The 19,953-nt window shown below is 38.6% G+C and overlaps 3 protein-coding genes and 1 long non-coding RNA gene across 4 annotated transcripts; 1 reads left to right on the plus strand and 3 right to left on the minus strand.

The window, feature by feature from the left end:
- Positions 1 to 1,674: 1,674 nt before the first annotated feature.
- Positions 1,675 to 3,159, minus strand: LOC138137074 (uncharacterized). The gene has a single exon (XM_069056363.1). It carries the CDS (start codon positions 3,157 to 3,159, stop codon positions 1,675 to 1,677), a length of 1,485 nt encoding a protein of 494 aa, XP_068912464.1.
- Positions 3,160 to 4,808: 1,649 nt separating this feature from the next.
- On the minus strand, positions 4,809 to 5,929 carry LOC138136399 (uncharacterized). The gene is made up of 3 exons (XR_011161278.1): positions 5,446 to 5,929; positions 5,040 to 5,388; positions 4,809 to 4,986 (listed from the first exon to the last, which is right to left on the minus strand). It is a non-coding gene; the product is annotated as an uncharacterized lncRNA (long non-coding RNA).
- A 1,176-nt stretch (positions 5,930 to 7,105) lies between these two features.
- On the minus strand, positions 7,106 to 17,502 carry LOC138136398 (uncharacterized). The gene is made up of 3 exons (XM_069055579.1): positions 17,230 to 17,502; positions 7,588 to 7,653; positions 7,106 to 7,529 (listed from the first exon to the last, which is right to left on the minus strand). Exons 1-3 carry the CDS (start codon positions 17,297 to 17,299, stop codon positions 7,306 to 7,308), a joined length of 360 nt encoding a protein of 119 aa, XP_068911680.1. The 5' UTR covers positions 17,300 to 17,502; the 3' UTR covers positions 7,106 to 7,305.
- Positions 10,089 to 14,584, plus strand: LOC138137340 (uncharacterized). Its single transcript, XM_069056673.1, has 2 exons — positions 10,089 to 14,015; positions 14,355 to 14,584. The coding sequence occupies exon 1, from the start codon at positions 10,710 to 10,712 to the stop codon at positions 11,658 to 11,660; it is 951 nt and encodes a 316-aa protein (XP_068912774.1). The 5' UTR covers positions 10,089 to 10,709; the 3' UTR covers positions 11,661 to 14,015; positions 14,355 to 14,584.
- Positions 17,503 to 19,953: the final 2,451 nt, after the last annotated feature.

Here is a 19,953-nt window from a genome sequence, read left to right on the forward strand (position 1 = left end):
AAATAATTTTATTATTCATACGAATTACACGTTGCTTGGCAATTGAGGGAAGGTATTCAATTTTTTCGTAAAGGGAAAATTAGATCGAACTCTATTGGTCAGTTTGATTCATTCATAACTAAGAAGCTGTTGCACCCTGAACATTTTTTTAAACATGTTTTACCTTCATTACCATCAAGGAAAGCGCACTCTAAGTTTGATCCGCGAGTTCTGGGACACCTGTAAATGTATGTGAAGAAATATTTGAAATGTATTTTTCTTAAACATGTTTATTAAATAAAAGTATAAAAAAGTGGTTCTGTCTTATTTATGCATACATATATTTACAAAAAAAGTGATTATTAAATATAAATATGTACAGAGAAAAAAATGTTTATATACAAAATAAAAATTAATAATAAATATGTGTACAATTACGTTTTCGGCCTCATCCTTAACTGTAAATGACATCTTTACACATTTTGAACAGCTACGGTATCTTGATTTTTACACACACATTCAGAGACCTCCAAAAAAGCTGTTAGCTTTTGTCCATTTGTACTAAGACAAGATACCGCTACCACTGATCCGTTCAGTTTTCAAAAATGAACATAATTTAATTATTGTTTTCATCTAAACAAGGTTGGTAGAACTGACTAATTACTAATTTGTATAGTAGGTTGCCTCGTTGAAAATTGGGTATAATAGATAACTTTTGTCATTTCATTAATTAAATACAAGTTTTGCTAAATTATTGGTTACATTTTTCAAATTTGAGAAAACGACTATAGTATTGCCGTTATAACTTTTTATCTCCTCCGTCCACATAAATTGACCAATGAGAATCAAAGCCAGATTCAATCTGTATAATTTTTCATTACATTTGCCGCGTAAAAAAGTTAAGTTTAGAATTCTGCTGTCAAGTCCACAATTATAGTTTTAGGTTTTAAAAAATAAAATGTCATTAAGACAATTCGAATGTTAGAATTTTTTTTCTGTGTAAATGAGATCGGCTTAACAACCTATTTGATTGGTAACTAAGAAAATGTAATGGGCGGGGCAGATAAAATGTTACGTTGTCCTTGGTATAATGGATCGTCGGCCAAAAAGATTAATAGAGATGGTTGCAAAAAAAAAACGGGTACATCAATTTTTTTATAGTTTAATTCATCCTTCTTCTCAATTTTGATGTTATCGAGACAAGCAAAATGTCAAAACTTTTCATTTCTTACAGTTGGTTGCAAAAAAAAAAACGAAAATTGTCAGAATAAAACTGACACATTTTTACAATTTTTTCATAGTGTGAAACCTTCTTACAAGCGATAGGTTTAGAATTAACATCAAAATTCAATAACATTTTTTTAAATTATTCGACGGGTATTGTTAAGTAGGCAGTTAATTGACAAATGGACAAAATCAAATTTACATTAGAAAAATTTTCGTTTTCCGGTTTTTTTTGCAACCAACTGTACGTCAGACATAATGACATTCCTTGTGTCAGACGTAACCTAGTTGAAAAAGCATGTCGTTTTAGAATGTATAACAGCACGATGACATTAGTGTCCAACATTTTTTGATCGCAATAGTAGGTACTCGATTTTTTTGCAATTGACTGTACATTACTAATACGGTAGGCATTTTACAGCGCGAGGGAATGTTTTAAAAAAGCATACCTCATTTGTAAATATGTAATTATTACCGCTGCACTTTAAAACCATAGGGGACGGTGTCATAACATTCAGCGAGACGGCGGCGCTTAGTGTACTGTAGACGGTACCTTTTTTCCCCGTGTTTGGTCAGTACGTCGTAACGGGGGTTTCGCACAATTCGATTGTCGATTAGGTCAACATGCCGATGGGGGTCTTCCAACACGATCGATTTAATTGTTTCAAAATTGACCCTACCCGAGTTCTCGTAATGCAGCGTTACACCGTTGACTTTGCAAACAGTGTCAAATTTGCCATCGTTACCACACCAAAATTTATAAGCGTAGTTTTTGGGGCCAGCACTAACGAGTTCTGTTATGTGACTTTCGGGCCCGTAATCGGCCATTTCGTCGGTTAAATCACCGAGGAAATCACCGATCGGGGGCTCCCAATCATTTTCACGCGAAACAAAAATGACACTGTCTGTATCGTAGTATAACACCCTCTCCCCCAACTGCTCCAAATATTTGTACAATTCTAAACGCGCCATTGCCGTGGTGTACGCTGCAACAACGACGTTGACCGTTTTTAACGGTGATATGTCCTCTTCAATGCGTTCCCAACTAACCAATACCCTCTCATCATTTAAAATAGTGACGTTGCCCACCACAACGGCCGGATTCATCACTAATTTAAATAAATCAGAGGGTTGACTGATGATCTGAGTCTGCGCCGAGTTCTCTTTCTGGCCGAATTTCCCCCAGAATGAATTTAACATTATCTTCGAAACGAAGCGCACACCCGGGTTCTTCGCAATTTTCGTTGGATCGAGATTGACGCCCTCGCGATCGCAATAGTTTTGAATGTAGCGGGTCCGATCGTCTTGCGTGACGCACCACGATGGCCAACCGCTACATTCCTGCTTGATTTTTAAGAAATTATTTATGTACCCCGAAAATAGCCCCCCGGTCTTTGTGGTCGGGTCGTACTGAACGACCTCGTACTCCCACACCTCGTGTATAACAATAATTCTATAATGTTTTTCCACGGCTTTGCGAAGCTCGTCAGCGACGTATGTACCAGTGAGCTGACGGTCCTCGGGCTCGTGTTCGCACTCAGTTTGACAGGACTCTTCAACGCACGTACGACACAACGGAAACGTCAACCGACCGTCACACTTGTAGGGCAGGACTGGATGATAAAGATCTTGAGGGGTTAACACCGTACATTTTACTAACCCCTCGAGCCTCGGGATATCCAAACGCGCGCAAGCTTCGGGTCCTACGTGAATTCTCGGATGGCCTACAGGGTACTTGCCGTACTTGTTGACGAACGGGTACAGCGAGCACACGTCGTAGTACTTAATCTGCTCGCCGGGTTCGCACTTGTAGTAAAGTTTCGACGCGTTAGTGCGGCCGCCGAAGAAGCTATCGCGTGCCTTGAGGTGGAGCTGCGCTGTGACACGCTCGTTTTTAACAAATCTGGCTAGTTCGTCATCTCTTTCGATAGCTTTTCGAAAGTCGCACTCCCACATTGTAACCAAGTTGTACCCGGCGCGCTTTACACGTTCTTCTTTCCGAAGCGTGTTTTCGCGACGTAGAAACAGCGCGTCCCGTTTCGCGGCCAGACGTGAAGTCTGGTCCACGAAGCATGGCTCGCAGCCGTGCCAAAAACAACCGTGAAATTCGTAAACGGTGTTGGTCTCTTCGCAGAACCCGTCCACTAACAAATTTTCTTTCAATCGAACCTCTCGTCCTACACCGCTGTGCGCGATAGTGAAGTTGTGCGCGTGGGCTTCCCAGAGCAACCCCTGGACGCGATCGTCGATTGCTTGTCACTCAAACGGTAACCATTCTGCGGGACGATGCCTATAGTTTCGGGTTTCAAAAAATTTCTTCGGAACACTAAATTACAAGCCGACGCTATTGTGATACATTCTAAAAACGGATCTACATTGTTGGTTTTCAAAAAACAGTCCCGAAACTTTAGGCAACTTTGTCGCAGAATGTTTACGTCTTCCCGGCAATACTTGATCATCTCGTGCCGCATATCGAAGATGTATCCGGCGGATCTCTGTTCGCGGTGCCAATTTAAGGACGCCTCCCTTTCGCGTGGCTTCATTAAATCGGCTCCGTAGAAGCCCACGTCTGGTATATCCCCCACATAGTTTTCATTACCTGTCGTGTTAAAATAATGCGGGAAATACCCTTTTCGGCCTCCCAATCTGGGAAATATAGCGTTACCTTACACTTTAGGTCAAGGGAGGTGCGATTTCCCGTACAATGTCAAAAATTTCTAGTGGAATGTGGGAAAAATCTAGTGGAGTGCGGGAAAAATGTGCGGACACCGTTGATTTATTCTTTTCACAGTTACTTTAAAATTAAAGTGTCCATACGTTACTTTAATTTAGTGTAAAAAAACACATTTCCCTGTATAATTTTTCCGATAAATGTGTTTGTTTAATTTATATCGATCGAAAAAGAAAATAATCGTAACAGGGAAAATACAACCTATTGGGTTGGCAGCTTTATATGTCAAAAAGTTTGACAATTGTCAGGTATTTCATAAATATCTGCAAAATAGCACAATAAAACAAAACCACAGAAGTTGATATATGGTTTTGTGTACCTACTTTATCCAGTACTAGCTGTTAGTGCTAAAGTGCAACTGGAAAATAAAAATCTACAAAACATTCTAACCCCAAAATCTTGTATTCACCTGAAGAAAGATGATTCGTTTTCACCAGGAAGTAATGGTTAAGTACAAGACATTTTAATAATTTGCAACATTATTAACATAATTTATTTTTTCTACAACTGTCAAAAAAACGTGACATTTATGCATCGTTATCAAGTCGCAAAGTATGTCATTTTTGATAGTGAAAAAATATTTGTCAAAAAGTTTCCTTGGATGCTAAAATAGTTATATTTTAGCACCCAAGGAAACTTTTTGACGAATATTTTAGCATCCAAGGAAAATTTTACAAAAATTAAAAAATTCAAAAATTTTAAAATGCTGTTGTAGAAAAAATAGTGTTTGTATTTCGTGCGCAAGATGATTGTTTTGTTGGCGCATTCGAATGAGTTTGAAGTCTCGACCTGACGGTCTCGACCAAAAACTCATTCTCATGCCCCAACAAAAAACAATCACTTTGCGCACTTAATACAAAAATAACTATTGTAAAATTACAGTTGTAAACATTATTGTTACAATTCTCCACTTTAGAGAACAATGCAGAAACAATTTGGTAACTGTCAGCTTTATTACTTCTGGGTTGAATGTCAATATGTTGTACTGGTGCTTCTCTTACGGTACTGATGATGGAATTCTCAATGTTGGATGGTTACATTGGAAGCAACTGCTAAAAATTCAAGTAGATTAAAGCAATGTATCGAAGTTTGTGACACAACTCACCATTGTTTGAGGAGCTGTAGCTGCAACATAGTACATTTTGTTTTTGATGTTGAAGGAAGGCCATCAGTCATCACGAATCATTTTAGGAACTTCAATCTTGTGTCCATAGGGCAATCAAGGTTCAAATATTTGTCAATTTTATTTGAAATTGTTTTAATACCAATTTAACCTGACTTCCATATATTTCTTCACAGTTTCAACCCAGTTTGGATTGGTAATGGCAAACGATCTACAAATATTGGTTTTTGTGTCAGTTATCAATATAATATCTTCTCTTGACATTTTCCATTTTCCGAGTATATAACTCCTTTCGGAGACAGGCACCACAAACACCTATTAATAAAACTGTCTGTAATAAAATATGGTTTATTAAAAATTTGTGAATTAAAGAATAGTTATTACATACTTTCGTGAGAAAAAATTGTCCTATGTAACGTTGTTTCGATTTTTGTGGTAATAATTCAGAATTTAGTCCTGCCACTAGTTGTACTGCCTCTGGTGTCACATTTAACTCACTCTATATTATATACTAGACATTTTTTTCACTCGATTAATACACCAAAATCAAATTTTGAAGCACGACCGTGAAAATTTAGCCGGCAAATAATTTGTTAGGAAAAAACAAATGAGCGGTCACGGTCGTCAAGGAATTGATTCCACAGCATTCGATTCTTTATTGACGATGTCAAATTCTATAATAAAATTAGTCTTGATTTTTAAAAGATTTAATATTTTGGTCAGCCGAAAAGTCTAATACAAATGTCGTACGGGACGTATTTTCCGGCCCTCCAACTAATCAGGCACTCGGCTGCGCCATCGTGCCCGAAACCAGTTGTCGTGCCGGAAAATTCACATCCCGTACTCTAATGTAAATAACTATTACAACCCGCGATATTAAAAGCTTCCGGGAACTGCGAAAGAGGTAACTGAATAAAATTGAGCCTGTCGATGAATCTCAAAGATGACCCGCACCGAATCAACATCAGTTTGGTACCGTTTCTCACAATCTCCGGGGTCCACCTGCTAAAATCTTCACACATCTCCTGAAGGATAAAGCCCCGTCAAACCGATCTTGATTGTGGGCAATCACGGTCACGTTGAAATTTATCGACAGCCTCACCAAATGACTCGGAAACCTTTCGACCGAGTCGGTGCCGTAAAACACATTTTCCCGCACACCGCACCGTTCACAAATTTCCTCCTGATTGGTAATGCAAGCCTGACAAACCTGTTGGCTTATGCACAAATTTGATTCGTGCCGAAACATATTTGCCGAAATTTGGTTTTCCCGACGCGTTTCCAAATCATAAAAGCATAACAAAAATTTTGAACGATCGAGTTTTTTCGTTGATTCTAAATTGTTGGGTACCATGTAACATAAGTGTCTGACAGGTTTGTCAGCTCTGCACGTCGGGCAATACGACACCCCGCAGACGTGCTGTTTGTTTTTCTGCAGCCAGAAGTACGTCATACATCTGTCACAGCGCTTCAGTTTGTCGCAAAGTTTTGACGTTTTACGTTTGGAGAAGCAAACTTGGCCTCTGAAAGTTCTTTGACATGCGTTGCACGCGACTGATTGGTTGTCAATGCGACATGGGGGGTTGTCGTGACAGCAGGGACAGATGTATGGGCAGTTCTTGTGGCGCCTCTTGTCGGAGTAGCGCTGGCTGCACCATTCGCAAAAATAGGAAACTGAAAAAGCTCCTGTCAAACTGAATATGACATTGTAATGGAAATTTTCCATTATTAAATTCAATCTGGGTCGGCCGGAAGCCACCGGTAAAATATCGCGTGGTGCCAGAACGACTACGATTGTGTACTCTGGAAGGTAATTTTGAAACAATTCCACGTGCTCGTATCTACCCCCATGGTTCAAATCTACCCCCGCGTTTTGGCATAATTCACGTGCCATTTGAGTCAACAGCTCTCGTCCCCTGACGTCCATATACTGCTGAGAACCCGTGACCTGTCGGAGGGCGGATGGCGTCCAGTCTAACTGACAGCCGATCGTTGGTGCAAAACGCCGCGTTGCTTTGCAAAACTTTTGCGAGGGTGGACAAGACGACGTCGACGGTCAGCTGAGACAATTTCCGGAAGGAAACACCCACCGGCCTGCTCGGAAAGGCGCAGTTTTCCAATTCGAGGCCTACCAAGTCGTCAGCATCAAACCCCCGACATATGTGGGCCAAAAGCTCGCGAAAGGCGCTCTAAATGAGACAAAATTTGTGTTATTGTTTGCAAATAAAAAAGTGTAGGATGATTACCTTTAACCATTGGAGTGCTCGGCCCCAGCGATTGGTTTGAAGGTGAATTCCATCCATCTGGTAGTTAGAGCGAATCTCTTTTTATACACTTCACGTTCAACGCCCTTTGTGAAAAATTGAAATGTTTCGGAAACATCAGTCTGCCGCCGTCCGATCAGTACAGCACCGGCACCTGTTTGTTGTTGTTGTTGTTGTTGTTGTTGCGCCGGTGGGGCGATTTCTCTAGCTGAAATAAAATTAAATATAAAAATAACACGTTTATTGATATTTTACATTATTCTTACGTGATTGTGATCGGGTTAACACCACAGCTTCAGCGGCATTATTGATGCTCTCTCCACAGCCCAAGTCTAAAAAATTTTAAATTCAATTTAATTTAATAATAGTTATTTAATAAACTAGTTTGTTAATAAACTGTTTAAAGCACGAACGAGCGACAGCGAGCTGATTACAACATTTTTTCGTTGATCGCAAACTCTTTTTAAAGTGAAATACATAGTAGTTTATTTGACGACTGGGCCATTTTAAAACGCGAGTGCCAAAAAAGGCCCAATTTACACACGAACGAGTTGAATATAATGTTTTTTTGTTCGACGAACCCTCCAAAAGCCCCAAAACGCTTAAAATCTTTAAAATTAGCTTGACGTTTTGTTTTGACCAGTGCTGACATTTATCAAAATCCGTTCACACAGGAGAAAATTCTCAAATTCTGACAGTGTCGAACAAAAAACTTCTTTAGGTGCATAGCATACATTTTATTCCCGAGCAGTGAATTAGTTTCATGAGACACGCTAAAATCGTTCGCAACACGCTAAGAAAATCTCGGGAGTCGAATTTAGTGGAGTGAGCGAGAAACCATAGATGACAGAGAATAATAGCGAGAGACAGTCAACTGTGTGTCACTTGTCACTTTTAAATTTTCATTGTTCAGTGTGTTTTCATTGTGTTGCTAAATTTAAGTGATAGTGCAGAGCAGCAATATACAGGGTGTCTCAGCTAAGACTTTCGAGCCTAATATATCTCGGTTATTTTCGAACAGATTTTTGTGAAATTTAAAATACAGATATTTTAGACGGTGCAGAGTAAAATCCCATTAATGCAATATCCCAACTCTTAAAAACGTAATTTGTAGATGCCTTTGTCAAATGTTGAATCACTTAAGATTTATATCAAAAAATTGATCGTCAATAAAAAATGTTGTAAGGAGAAACTCGTCCTTAAAAAACGTCTGGTTTAGAAGAAAAAAGAAAAAAAAAACTGTCAAACGTGGCTGCAAATGTAAAAACGTAGACTCGAATGAAACAAACGCGCACTATCGCCGAATTTTGGTCACCCCTCTTCGCACAAACGAAGATGTCATATTTGACGTTTATCTTTCTAACCTTACAAACACTTACAAAGTTAAACACAACATTTTGACGTAATTTATTATACTGGATGTTTTAATTCTTCCATAAAGGACTAAAACACGATCGGGATATTTTAGCAAGGTAATTTAGTTCACGTACGCTTCTTGTGTCGTCAAATGAATTGAAGACTCTCTTGTAAAGCCTACATTTGATAGTGTTCCACGAGAAAACGAACTGTGTCATTGAAGTTCTTAGGACACACTCCGTAGGCAAACATTGTTTCCTTTTTCAACAATATTGAAATATCTGCCATTGTAGTCTATTTTTAGAGTATTTCAAATAAATTTACACAATTTGACTTTTATAATAAATTGACAGATTTTAAGGGGTGTACGAAATGTTGCTTTACAACTTTTCAAGAATTGTTTCAAAAGGTAACTGCTCAAAACCTTCGAAATTTAGATTACATTTTTAACAACAAAATCTAATCTTTTCGTTTAATTAGACGAGGGATTTAGTTAATTGTTTGTGGAGACACCTATTTTTTAATGTTTAACCCTTAACCACTGAACGTATGCGGACGAACATATTTACTGAACCGGGGTCAAAGTGACCCTGTCATTGGAGTAATTTATTATATATATTGTTAGGAACGAAATCCTATGTTTTGATAAAGGACACGTACAGAGTCACCGCCGCCTGTCAACATTCACCACTTTCTGGCTGACTGTTGCCTGGAGCACACGGCTGTGCCATTTTCATATTCAGTAAATTAGATTATGTAATTGTCCTGTTGGACTGTGTTGTGAGTTTTTAGTTCTTTATGTAAAATAAATCTTACATCAGAAGTGGGATTCTACCTTAGTGCACCACGTTAAATTGTCAGTGCTGTTTGTGTGACTTGAGACGGACTTGTGTGTACTCCGTCGAGATGGAAACCCTCCTAGCTGACCTAGTGAAGGCCATCAAATCTAACAAACCGCACCCAGACCAGGCGGATTTGCCCATTTTCCACCCTGAAACGGATGATGCAAACAAGTGGTTACAACAAGTCGAGGGTATCAAAGGAGAGTTGGAGTGGTCAGACGTAGATGTACTGGTAAAAGTTGGAAGGTTTTTGCTTGACAATGCGCGCAGGTGGTTTGACAATTAGTCACCCGATATACGAGATTGGAGCTCGTTTAAAAGAGATTTTTCCGATTGTAGCAAATTATTTTTCCTTCTGCTTCTGCTACTTGTCAGGATATTATTAAAATTCAACCACTGAATTAAAACAATAACTTTAATAAAATAACGAATAATTTCAATACATTCCAACTACAACTCTCAATTCTCTACTCTGTCACTGCTTAACTCTTGACTCTTAACTTCTAAACTCTTAACTCTTGACTCCTAACTCTAACTCTTGACTCCTAAACTCTAACTCCCTCCTAGCTTACCCCTTTCTTACTTTTATATTCGCACTTCCACATTTCATTCAACCACTCACATTCATTCTAGCTTCAACGACCAAAATCACTAATCCAATAATAATCAAATGTTTAAACCTAAAAACAATCCGTTGAAGCCAACCGACTTTCCTAACCGACAACTTTTCTGTTAAAACTAATTCGTTCCGATCAATCTATTAGCATTCACTCATAACCAAATACACTTCTACATTTCCTTATGACTAACGGATTTTAACGAATTTACATCGACGGTTGAAAAATTACAACACGATGCTTTTCCACCCCGGCGTAATCTAGGCCGCTTATTATCTGAGGCCGCATGCTTTAATAGTAGTCTTTGTAATACCTACGATGTTTACGTTCACAAAAAGACAAATTTATTGAAACATTTACGGGTTACTTGGCAGGAAACAGATCTAGTTGAACTAATTGTGCATGGCATAAAAGAAGTGCATGTACGAGACGCTGCGATGTCTCGTGATTGTAAAACTGTAGCAGAACTGGTAGCTTATCTCACCGTTTTTACAAAGAAATCGTATGATACAATTGACACCGGTATGAATGAGTTAAACCCTCCTAAGCGTCCCAAGCTCGAGTTGCAAAAATATGATCGTAAATCTGTTCGATGTCATAACTGCGGAAAACTGGGTCACACGCAAAAATTGCCGATCTTCAGACATTAGGAAACACAGCGATTCGCAAACTGTTTCTGCGCCACGTCCGGGAACCAGCAATGTTAATCAAGTTGTTTGTACTTTCTGTGCCAAAACAGGCCATACTAGTGACAGGTGTTTCACTAAAGCTGCAATAGAGCAACGGCGTAGGGTTAATTTCTGTACGACCGGGAAATCGGCTGTTCCCACGTCGGTAAGCGTGGATGGACATGGTTTGCACGGGTTGATCGACACCGGCTCTGATGTATCGCTTATTTCCGAGAGGTTCCGGATCCTGTTCAAAGACAAAGTTTCTCATCGCCCGTTAGTTATAAAAGGCATAACGGCGGAGGCTCTCGAGGTGAGCGAACAGTTTAGGGCCAAGGTGGAAATTACAGGCGAGAGTACCGAATTGGTTTTTATAATCGTTCCGGACGGCATGTTGGATTTCGATGTTCTTATCGGTTGCAACTTATTCCACGACTCTGAATTGTTTACTGTAACCGATCACTCTGGAACGCATGTTTTACGTAAGCAGGTTCCAGCCGTACGACGCGCCTTCGAAGGTCGGACGTCTCAGATTCAAGTTTACGACGTGCCTTCTGTGTATGCTGATGATGTCATAGCCCTATTGAACGCGTATTCCGAACTCATAACTTCAGGGTATAATGTTCCAGCTATAAAAACGGCTAATTTAACAATAAGATTAATTGATAACCACATAGTCAATCGACCGGCGCCTCGTCTTGCTTTGACGGAACGAATTGCTGTTAGGGAAATAGTCACAAGTTTGCTGGAACATGAGATCATTCGCGAAAGCGAGTCCCCCTACGCTAGTCCGATCCTGCTGGTGAAAAAAAAAAAGATGGGAATTACAGGATGTGGGTGGATTACCGCGAATTAAATTCCCATACAATCAAAGACCGCTATCCATTGCCACTAATCGATGACCAACTGGACAGGTTGGGAAAAGGAAAATTCTTCACGTCCCTTGATTTAGCTTCTGGTTTTCATCAGATCCCCATTAGTGACGAATCGATCGAGAAAACAGGTTTCATTACTCCTGACGGGCACTATGACTACTTGCGGATGCCATTCGGGCTCGCAAATGCCCCCGCGGTGTTCCAGAGGGCTTTGTTGAATGCGTTAGGTGCCTTAAAGGATTCCATAGCAGTAGTGTATCTAGATGATATTTTGATCCCGTCTGCAACGGTAGGAGAGGGTTTAGAGTTTCTCCAACTAATATTGGAGGCCCTGAAAGTAGCGGGGTTTTCGCTAAATATTTCGAAATGTAAATTCCTACAGTCGTCAGTCAAATATCTTGGCCGCGAAATTTCATCAGAAGGGATTCGCCCTGATGCGGACAAGGTTCGTGCGTTGGTGAGCTCCCCAACCCCTACGAACCCCAAACAGGTGCGCCAATTTATGGGGTTGGCTGGTTACTTCCGAAAATTTGTGCCCAACTTCGCATCAGCGACGTCTTGTATTACTAAGCTCACAAAGCTTGATGAACCTTTTCGTTGGGGTGCTGAACAAGATAAGGCGCGAGAATACGTGGTAACTCATCTAACAAGTAGACCCTTACTCGCTATCTACGATCCTACGCTCCCCAGAGAGCTCCATACTGACGCGAGCGCGGTTGGTTACGGCGGTATTCTAATACAAAAATGTGACGGACAGACTCGAGTAATTGCTTACTTTAGCAAGCGTACCACGCAAACAGAAGCCAAATATCACTCGTATGAATTGGAAACGTTGGCCATTGTTAATTCATTAAAAAAATTTCGTGTACATCTTTTGGGGATCGAATTTGTAATCGTTACAGACTGCAACGCGGTTAAATCCACTGCTAACAAAAAGACCCTCCTACCGCGAGTAGCCCGGTGGTGGTCCTACATGCAGGATTTTAACTTTACCCTTGAATACCGTAAGGGCAGTTCATTGTCACACGTCGATTTTCTTAGTCGTAACCCTGTTTCCGTTCGTCGTGTGGCACATAACGATTGGTTGCGCGCTGCGCAAAGAGGCAATGAAGAAGTTCAGAGATTATTGTCCTCCCTTAGAGACGGAAAACTAGACCCCAAGCAATATGTTGAAAAAGACGGTATGCTACTCCATCAAGAGTTGAATTCCGATGGTACGAATACTCTGCGTTGGTTCGTGCCTCGTCAAAGCAGACTAGAGTTGTTGCGCATTTTTCATGACGAACAATGCCACATTGGCACCGAAAAAACATTAGAATCGATCCGACAACATTTCTGGTTTCCACGGATGAGAAATTTTGTTAAAAATTATGTAAAACATTGTCTCCCGTGTGCTGTCAAGAAGACTCGCACTGGTCCATTGCAGGGGTACATCGGGCCTCTGCCTAAGCCCGATGAACCCTTGCATACTGTTCACGCTGACTGTTTAGGACCTCTCACCCCGACAGTAGATGGTTATAAACACGTCTTGGTTTTCATTGATGCTTTTACCAAATTTTGTCTATTACTACCAATAAGAACATTGACTTCAAAAGAAACGAAAGAACAAATACAAAATTTCTTTTCATTATTCGGGGCACCGAAACGAATTATAACCGATGCTGGGCGCAATTTTCAGAATTTAGATCTGGCTAAATTTCTTGACCAATGGGGTGTTAAATATCATTTTGTTACTCCCGACGTACACCGCGGTAATGGACAGGTGGAAAGGTATATGCGGACAATAATGAACTTAATTCGGATAGAAGTTTCTGTGCAGTCAGAATGGTCGAGCCACTTATGGAAAATTCAATTAGTACTGAACACCACCATTCAAAAAACAATCGGAATGACACCACTGCAGGCATTGTTGGGTATTAGGGCCTCAACTCCTTTAGTCCAGTCGATGGTACAAAATCTGACCGATGATGTTCGCCCGATACGTAACATAAATGCAGATCGCGAGCTGGTGAGGAAAGCTTTAAAAGAAAACTCCCCTAACCTGAGTGCCGTAAATACCAGACGACGTAACACTGCTCGATACAATGTTGGAGATGTTGTTCTCATGCACCGTGATTCGACTATGCACAAATCTAAACAGGAATACAAGTTTATGGGGCCGTATGAGATTATAAGTGTGACCCCCGAAGGCCGATTCGAGATTCGCCGTTTGGGCCGGAATGCTATCACCAAGGCGGCAAAGGAACAACTGCGTCCGTGGCCCAAAGATTGGAGTGTGGCTCTTGATATGGACGACCTGCTTGAGTTTTTGGAAGCAGAGTCGGAAAATGAACAATGTAAGTGTTTAACATCTGCGAGCTTTAGTCTTCAGATGGGTTGATCAAAAAATGTCTTTAACATCTGCGAGCTTTAGTCTTCAGATGGGTTGATCAAAATGTCTTTAACATCTGCGAGCTTTAGTCTTCAGATGGGTTGATCAAAATGTCTTTAACATCTGCGAGCTTTAGTCTTCAGATGGGTTGATCAAAAAATGTCTTTAACATCTGCAAGCTTTAGTCTTCAGATGGAACTCAATAAAAGGAGTTCGACGTCTATGAGCTTGATCAGACGAATGTTTTGTTTTAGAGACGTCTTAGGACGGAGAGTTTGTTACCTTGTGTGCTTTCATGTTGCAGAATCGTTGTTCAGTAGTCGTTCCCCAGTCGCCTCCTCAACTTCGAGAACGAAGTCCTGTCAGGATGGCCGTGTTAGGAACGAAATCCTATGTTTTGATAAAGGACACGTACAGAGTCACCGCCGCCTGTCAACATTCACCACTTTCTGGCTGACTGTTGCCTGGAGCACACTGCTGTGCCATTTTCATATTCAGTAAATTAGATTATGTAATTGTCCTGTTGGACTGTGTTGTGAGTTTTTAGTTCTTTATGTAAAATAAATAAAATCTTACAATATATAAAACCGTTATTTATCAATTGAAGCCATTCTATAACGCTAAGTAATATCTTTTACAACGTTGTCACACACAACTTTGTTTAAATTAATTTGAATCAATATTTTGCAACAAAAAATGTTAAAAACGGAATGTTTCTGCAGAGCCTAATTAAAAAAATACAAAAATCAAATTAAAACATTTTAATAACCATTTCTTTGGTAACATAGGATAAATAAACAATGAAGGGATATAATCAATAATAAAAAAAATTAAAATTATCAACACAAAAGAAACCTGCAATGGCTGCACTGAAGTCGCAAAAATTAAATTAATCCTGACAGCATCTGCAGATATGCTTGCTGCACTCACTGCAAACGGGCTTTTTGCAATTTATACATAAAAATGAAGTTTTGCTGTCACGTGCATATGGACATAAAGCACATCTTACTCTTTTAGTTATTTTAGTAAAAATATTCGGTGGTGCTTCTTCCCTTGCAATCGCAGCAACACGAGCCATAGTATCCTTCAATTGGCGTTGTATGCTTGGATTATTATATCGCCTAATACATTGTGGTAGAACTAATGCTTTTGCAAGTTCTTTTATGAATTGAAACCTGGTCCGTGAAGAACCAGCCATATTACTTTCGATAAATGCCCTAGAGAAAAAAAAAACGTATTTACCGTACCAGGGTATGACCCAATGACACTGACTTCGGATATTTTCAAATAAAATGGAACACCAAACTACACGTTCAATATCTACTTATCAACAGACGTGAAGGTACTGAGACAGCCAAATGAAAAAAACGCACACGTGGCATACAGTCAGCAAATGAAAATCATGCAGGGTCAAAATGACCCTGGTTCAGCAACTGAGGGTTAATATCTACTAATAATTGCGCTTAATTTTCAGTAAAGGAAACGTGTTAAAATATGGCAATTTAAATGTGTTAAAATTACATTTTTTAATTTGAAGTAATTGTATTGTTCCTACTAATTGAACTTCACCGTCTAAAATATCTGTATTTTAAATTTCATAAAAATCCGTTGGCAACCGAGATATTAGTCTCGAAAGTCTTAGCTTCAGTTATACTGGGTGCCCCAAAATTCGCGGAACAACTCAGTGGGGCAATGTCAACTCATGTTAGAAAATAATGAGAAAAATAATTCAAACATTCTATACCTTGTATTTTTTAATCAAAGGTTAAACTAAAGCTTTCGGGTCTAAGCAGAATAAAAATGCCCAAATTCAACTCGTAAAATTGTCAATGCAAAAAGTTTTCGTAAAATTGAAAAATTTATCCGATAAAAAAATCAGGTCTTGTTATTTTACCTTCGACAAAATTTGAGATTGATACCAAATCAAAACCAATTTCATCTTTTTCATCGCATCGATAAAGATGAGACCTTATAAAATATGTACCTTCATTCTTTTTTTGTCCTCGGGATAGGACATTTTTAAATTTTCAACACTTTCTATTCACTTTTTCACAAAGGCTGTCTGAAGACAATAACGTCAACTCCATACATTTTCAATTTCACGTAAAAATCACGTTTGCTAAAAAACCTAGTAACCATTGAAAAATATAACTAGGCTTGGGCAAATGCATGTTTGCATGTTTTTGCTATAAGCTCATATATGGGTGTCAAAACTATACACATGTTTGCATATATTGCATATATCGAAGCTTTGAGACTTATTCTGCATACATAGTTGTTTTACAGCATATAAAATTGGTAAAATACGACGAAATTGAACCGGTCAAAATTTAATTTCCTTTCTTAGAAAATCTCAAAGAAAACAAGCGGCTAAACCACAACTCTCTGATTTACCTTTCTTGGAAAAATCCAACCCAGGTCCTTTAAAAAGGGTTGAGTTCCAGACAGATGCAGATGCAATTTAGTTATTTATTGTAATAAAAAATAATAATACAAATTTGTTTAGATACACTTGGTTGTAAAAAAAAAGGGGAAACGAAAATTTTCCTAATGTAAATTTGATTTTGTCCATTTGTCAATTAATTGTCTACTTGACAATACCTATCAAATAATTTTAAAAAATGTCATTGAATTTTGACGTTAATTCTAACCTATCTTACCTCTTTTATTCTGACAGTGCCCGTTTCTTTTGCAACCAACTGTACCTACCTTAGTTTCACTTAAATTTAAAGTCCATTCAAAAATCAAAAAACCACCAACGTACGGCCCAATTGTCATTGTTTTTTTTATTTTATGCGTATATCTGATTGCCTATATCAAAATATCATCAACACGTCAAAATCACAAAAAGAGTGTAGGTATCTAATCTAATGACGTCTATTAATTGTACATCTTTTTCTAGACAAAATAATTCATTAATATTGAAATTAACAAACGGTCAACGAAAAATATCGTGTTTTTAAATTTCACCTCAAAGTAGGCGTTGAGGAGTCGATTGTGAACGCACCACAGATTACAGATCACGGGTCAGCTGTTTAAAGCTAACCTCACTTTTTGCGTTGTTTGTGTTTTTAGTCTGCAGACTGACGCGTGGTGCATTCACAATCGATTCTTCAACGCCTACTTTGAGGTGAAATTAAAAAAAAACACCCGATATATGTAATAATTTAATTAATTACCTTCTTCTATGATACTCATGAGCATGTCTAGGTCATGATCGTTGACCGTCGCTGAAAGGGGCCTCGTCATCGTCAGAGAATCGGTAGGCAGTCCTAAATTTCAGTTGAAAATTTTTAAATCCACAAAAGTATAATAAAATAACTATTATCACCTTTTTTTAAATGGTTCGGCATCGGGTCGGAGACCGTCGAAGATCGCCCGGGTGGTGCATCGAAAGCCGTTGATTTCCGGGCTGCTGTTGCATCTCTCGCCTATCGCGCAAAAATTTAATTAATCAGTTAATTAATTATTTACCGGTTTATTTATTTACAATGAAAATAATAATAATAATTAACCAAATAACTCGTACCTTGGAGCATGACGTGGATTTGGACCATAAAGTAAGACGCTCGATCTTCGGCGTCGATGTGCTCACCTCGCACAATTCGCGTCATGACGCGGTCCCGCACTTCGCGTAAAACGTCTTGAGATGTAAAAAGCCCACTCATGTACATTTTCAACACTTGCTTCACGCTGAGAGCAGACAAATAATCGACGAAATTCACCATTTTTGGAACTTTAGAACTTGATAAAGCACAGACACGGGAATCACTGTGTAACGCAGTGACCGAATACTGGATATTACCCACAATTTGCCCAAATTTTTGCTTAAATACTCCTCACGCACTCATTAGGGTTTTTGACTAATGCATTTCGATTTTGGAAAGTTTGCCGATGGAGAAATTCATAAGGCGTCAGTAATTACAAATGTCTGGAATTTTACTTTGCCCTTGTAAAAATAAAAATCATCGGTGTAAATCGATATATCGAAATCAACGATGAAACAACGATATCACACAAAAACACACCATTAATCATGTTACCCTGCTATAACATTTCTTTGTTTACTCGTAACTACGCATGTTTTGCAAAAACACAACTTTCATTAAAAATTTGTGTAAATATCGTGCCTTCAAATAAAACTATATTTAGAGTAGGCGTTGACGACGTTTTAATTCTGTTAACAGTGTAGATAATTTCGCAGGCAACCAATTATTCTCCGGAGTTACACAGGTTGCATAGTAAGTTTTGTCCCAATTTCATATTAAAATTTTGACATTTGACATTCGTTCTCTTTCCCGTTTTCAAATTGAGTTGTGTTTGTGATTTTATTCGTTTTATTCCTCGTCTTGCGTACAAAAAATCAGTTCTTGTCAGAACTAAAACGAAATCTGCGTCAGTGTTTTACTGTTTTCCGACATTTTTGTGAACAATGGCTTTCACTGAACAACATAAAGTCTTCATGGTAATATCTTACTTTCGAAATAGTGTGAAAATCGATGGAGTTTGGCAGTATTCCCTTGCGTTATGTATGGAAGAGTTTGGAGAAGAATTCCCAGACATTGCAGTGGAATATACCTACGCAGTTTCGACAAACTTTAAACAAATCCTTAAAGAATTTTCAAAAAAATGGATCTGTGGGATTAAAACCTGGAAGCGGCAGGCCAAAGAAAAGAACTCCAGGAGTGATTGAAGAGGCGAGACAAGCAATGGAAGAAGCCCCAGGCACTTCAATTGAGCATTTATCACAACAACTTGGTGTGTCTGTTGGTACCTGTCATTCATTTGTGAAAAAAGATCTTCACCTATTTCCCTACCGTCTCACATCTGTTTCAAGAATTACATCCAGCTGATCTCCCCCAAAGATTAGAATATTGTCAATGGTTTCTGAATACTTTAGATGTTCACCTTGATAAAACCTTTTACACTGATGAAGCCTACTTTCATCTTAGTGGATATGTCAACTCTCAAAATACAAGAATGTGGAGTTCAGCAAATCCACATTTTTTCATTGAAACACCCCAGTACCCCCAGAAAGTAGGTGTTTGGGCTGCTATTAGACAACGCAGAATTATTGGTCCAATTTTTTTTGAAGGTAACAATTGTAATAATGTTTTAGTAATTAAATAATAATCAATGTTTTTTAGGAAAAATCAATGCTGCAAGATACAGAAATGAAATTTTGACTCCATTTTTAAATCAGCTACATGACGATGAGTTAATTTATGGCTACTTTCAGCAGGATGGTGCTACAGCTCATACCACAAGGGCTACAATAGATTTTTTGGCCGAATTTTACAACAGAATTATAAGCCGTAATACACCAAACAACTGGCCCCCTAGATCATGTGATCTCACTCCTTGTGATTTCTTCTTTGTTATCTCCTATTGTGTGAGGTTATGTGCAATACTTAATTTACAATTCTTATTAGTGTTCAGAGAAATGTTAATGTTATGTTCTCTTTTATGGTTTAAAGAAATAAATGAATTGATACGACTAACTATTTGTCATTTTGCTTATGGTGGGTACTTTCAGACTGTCTGTTTAGTTCCATGTTCAGTTTCAGTTTTCATTCAATAGAAATACTGAAACCGAATGGAGAATATGAACTAACCGTGTAACATCCCATTTACTTGTTCCCTTTATGTTAACACTTACTTGACTTCGTGCTTTTGAAATTTTGCCATCTTATTCGACTTTCCATTCGAATTTGGGGTATTTTTCTCCCGAAGATTAACTAAAATTTGCAGCAATGCCTCACGAAGATTTTGAAAGCTTCCGTATATTGGCGGAAAGCCTTTAGTTAGCAAATAATTTGTGATTGGAATAATGTTTGGATTATTTATTAATGTGAATTTCAATAATCTGAGATAATGCACTACAAAAATTAAAACTATTTTCT

This window comes from Tenebrio molitor, chromosome 8 (assembly GCF_963966145.1).
Source record: "Tenebrio molitor chromosome 8, icTenMoli1.1, whole genome shotgun sequence".
Lineage (NCBI taxonomy): Eukaryota > Metazoa > Arthropoda > Insecta > Coleoptera > Tenebrionidae > Tenebrio > Tenebrio molitor.

Excerpts from the sequence above, each read along its gene's own strand:
- LOC138136398 (XM_069055579.1), bottom strand. The coding sequence starts at position 17,299 with ATGACGAGGCCCCTTTCAGCGACGGTCAACGATCATGACCTAGACATG. Across the intron at positions 7,654-17,229 it reads CATGAGTATCATAGAAGAAG|ACTTGGGCTGTGGAGAGAGC; the intron begins GTAATTAATTAA and ends AAAATTTTTTAG. Across the intron at positions 7,530-7,587 it reads GTTAACCCGATCACAATCAC|CTAGAGAAATCGCCCCACCG; the intron begins GTAAGAATAATG and ends ATTTTATTTCAG.
- LOC138137340 (XM_069056673.1), top strand. The coding sequence starts at position 10,710 with ATGATCGTAAATCTGTTCGATGTCATAACTGCGGAAAACTGGGTCACA.
- LOC138137074 (XM_069056363.1), bottom strand. The coding sequence starts at position 3,159 with ATGTGGGAGTGCGACTTTCGAAAAGCTATCGAAAGAGATGACGAACTA.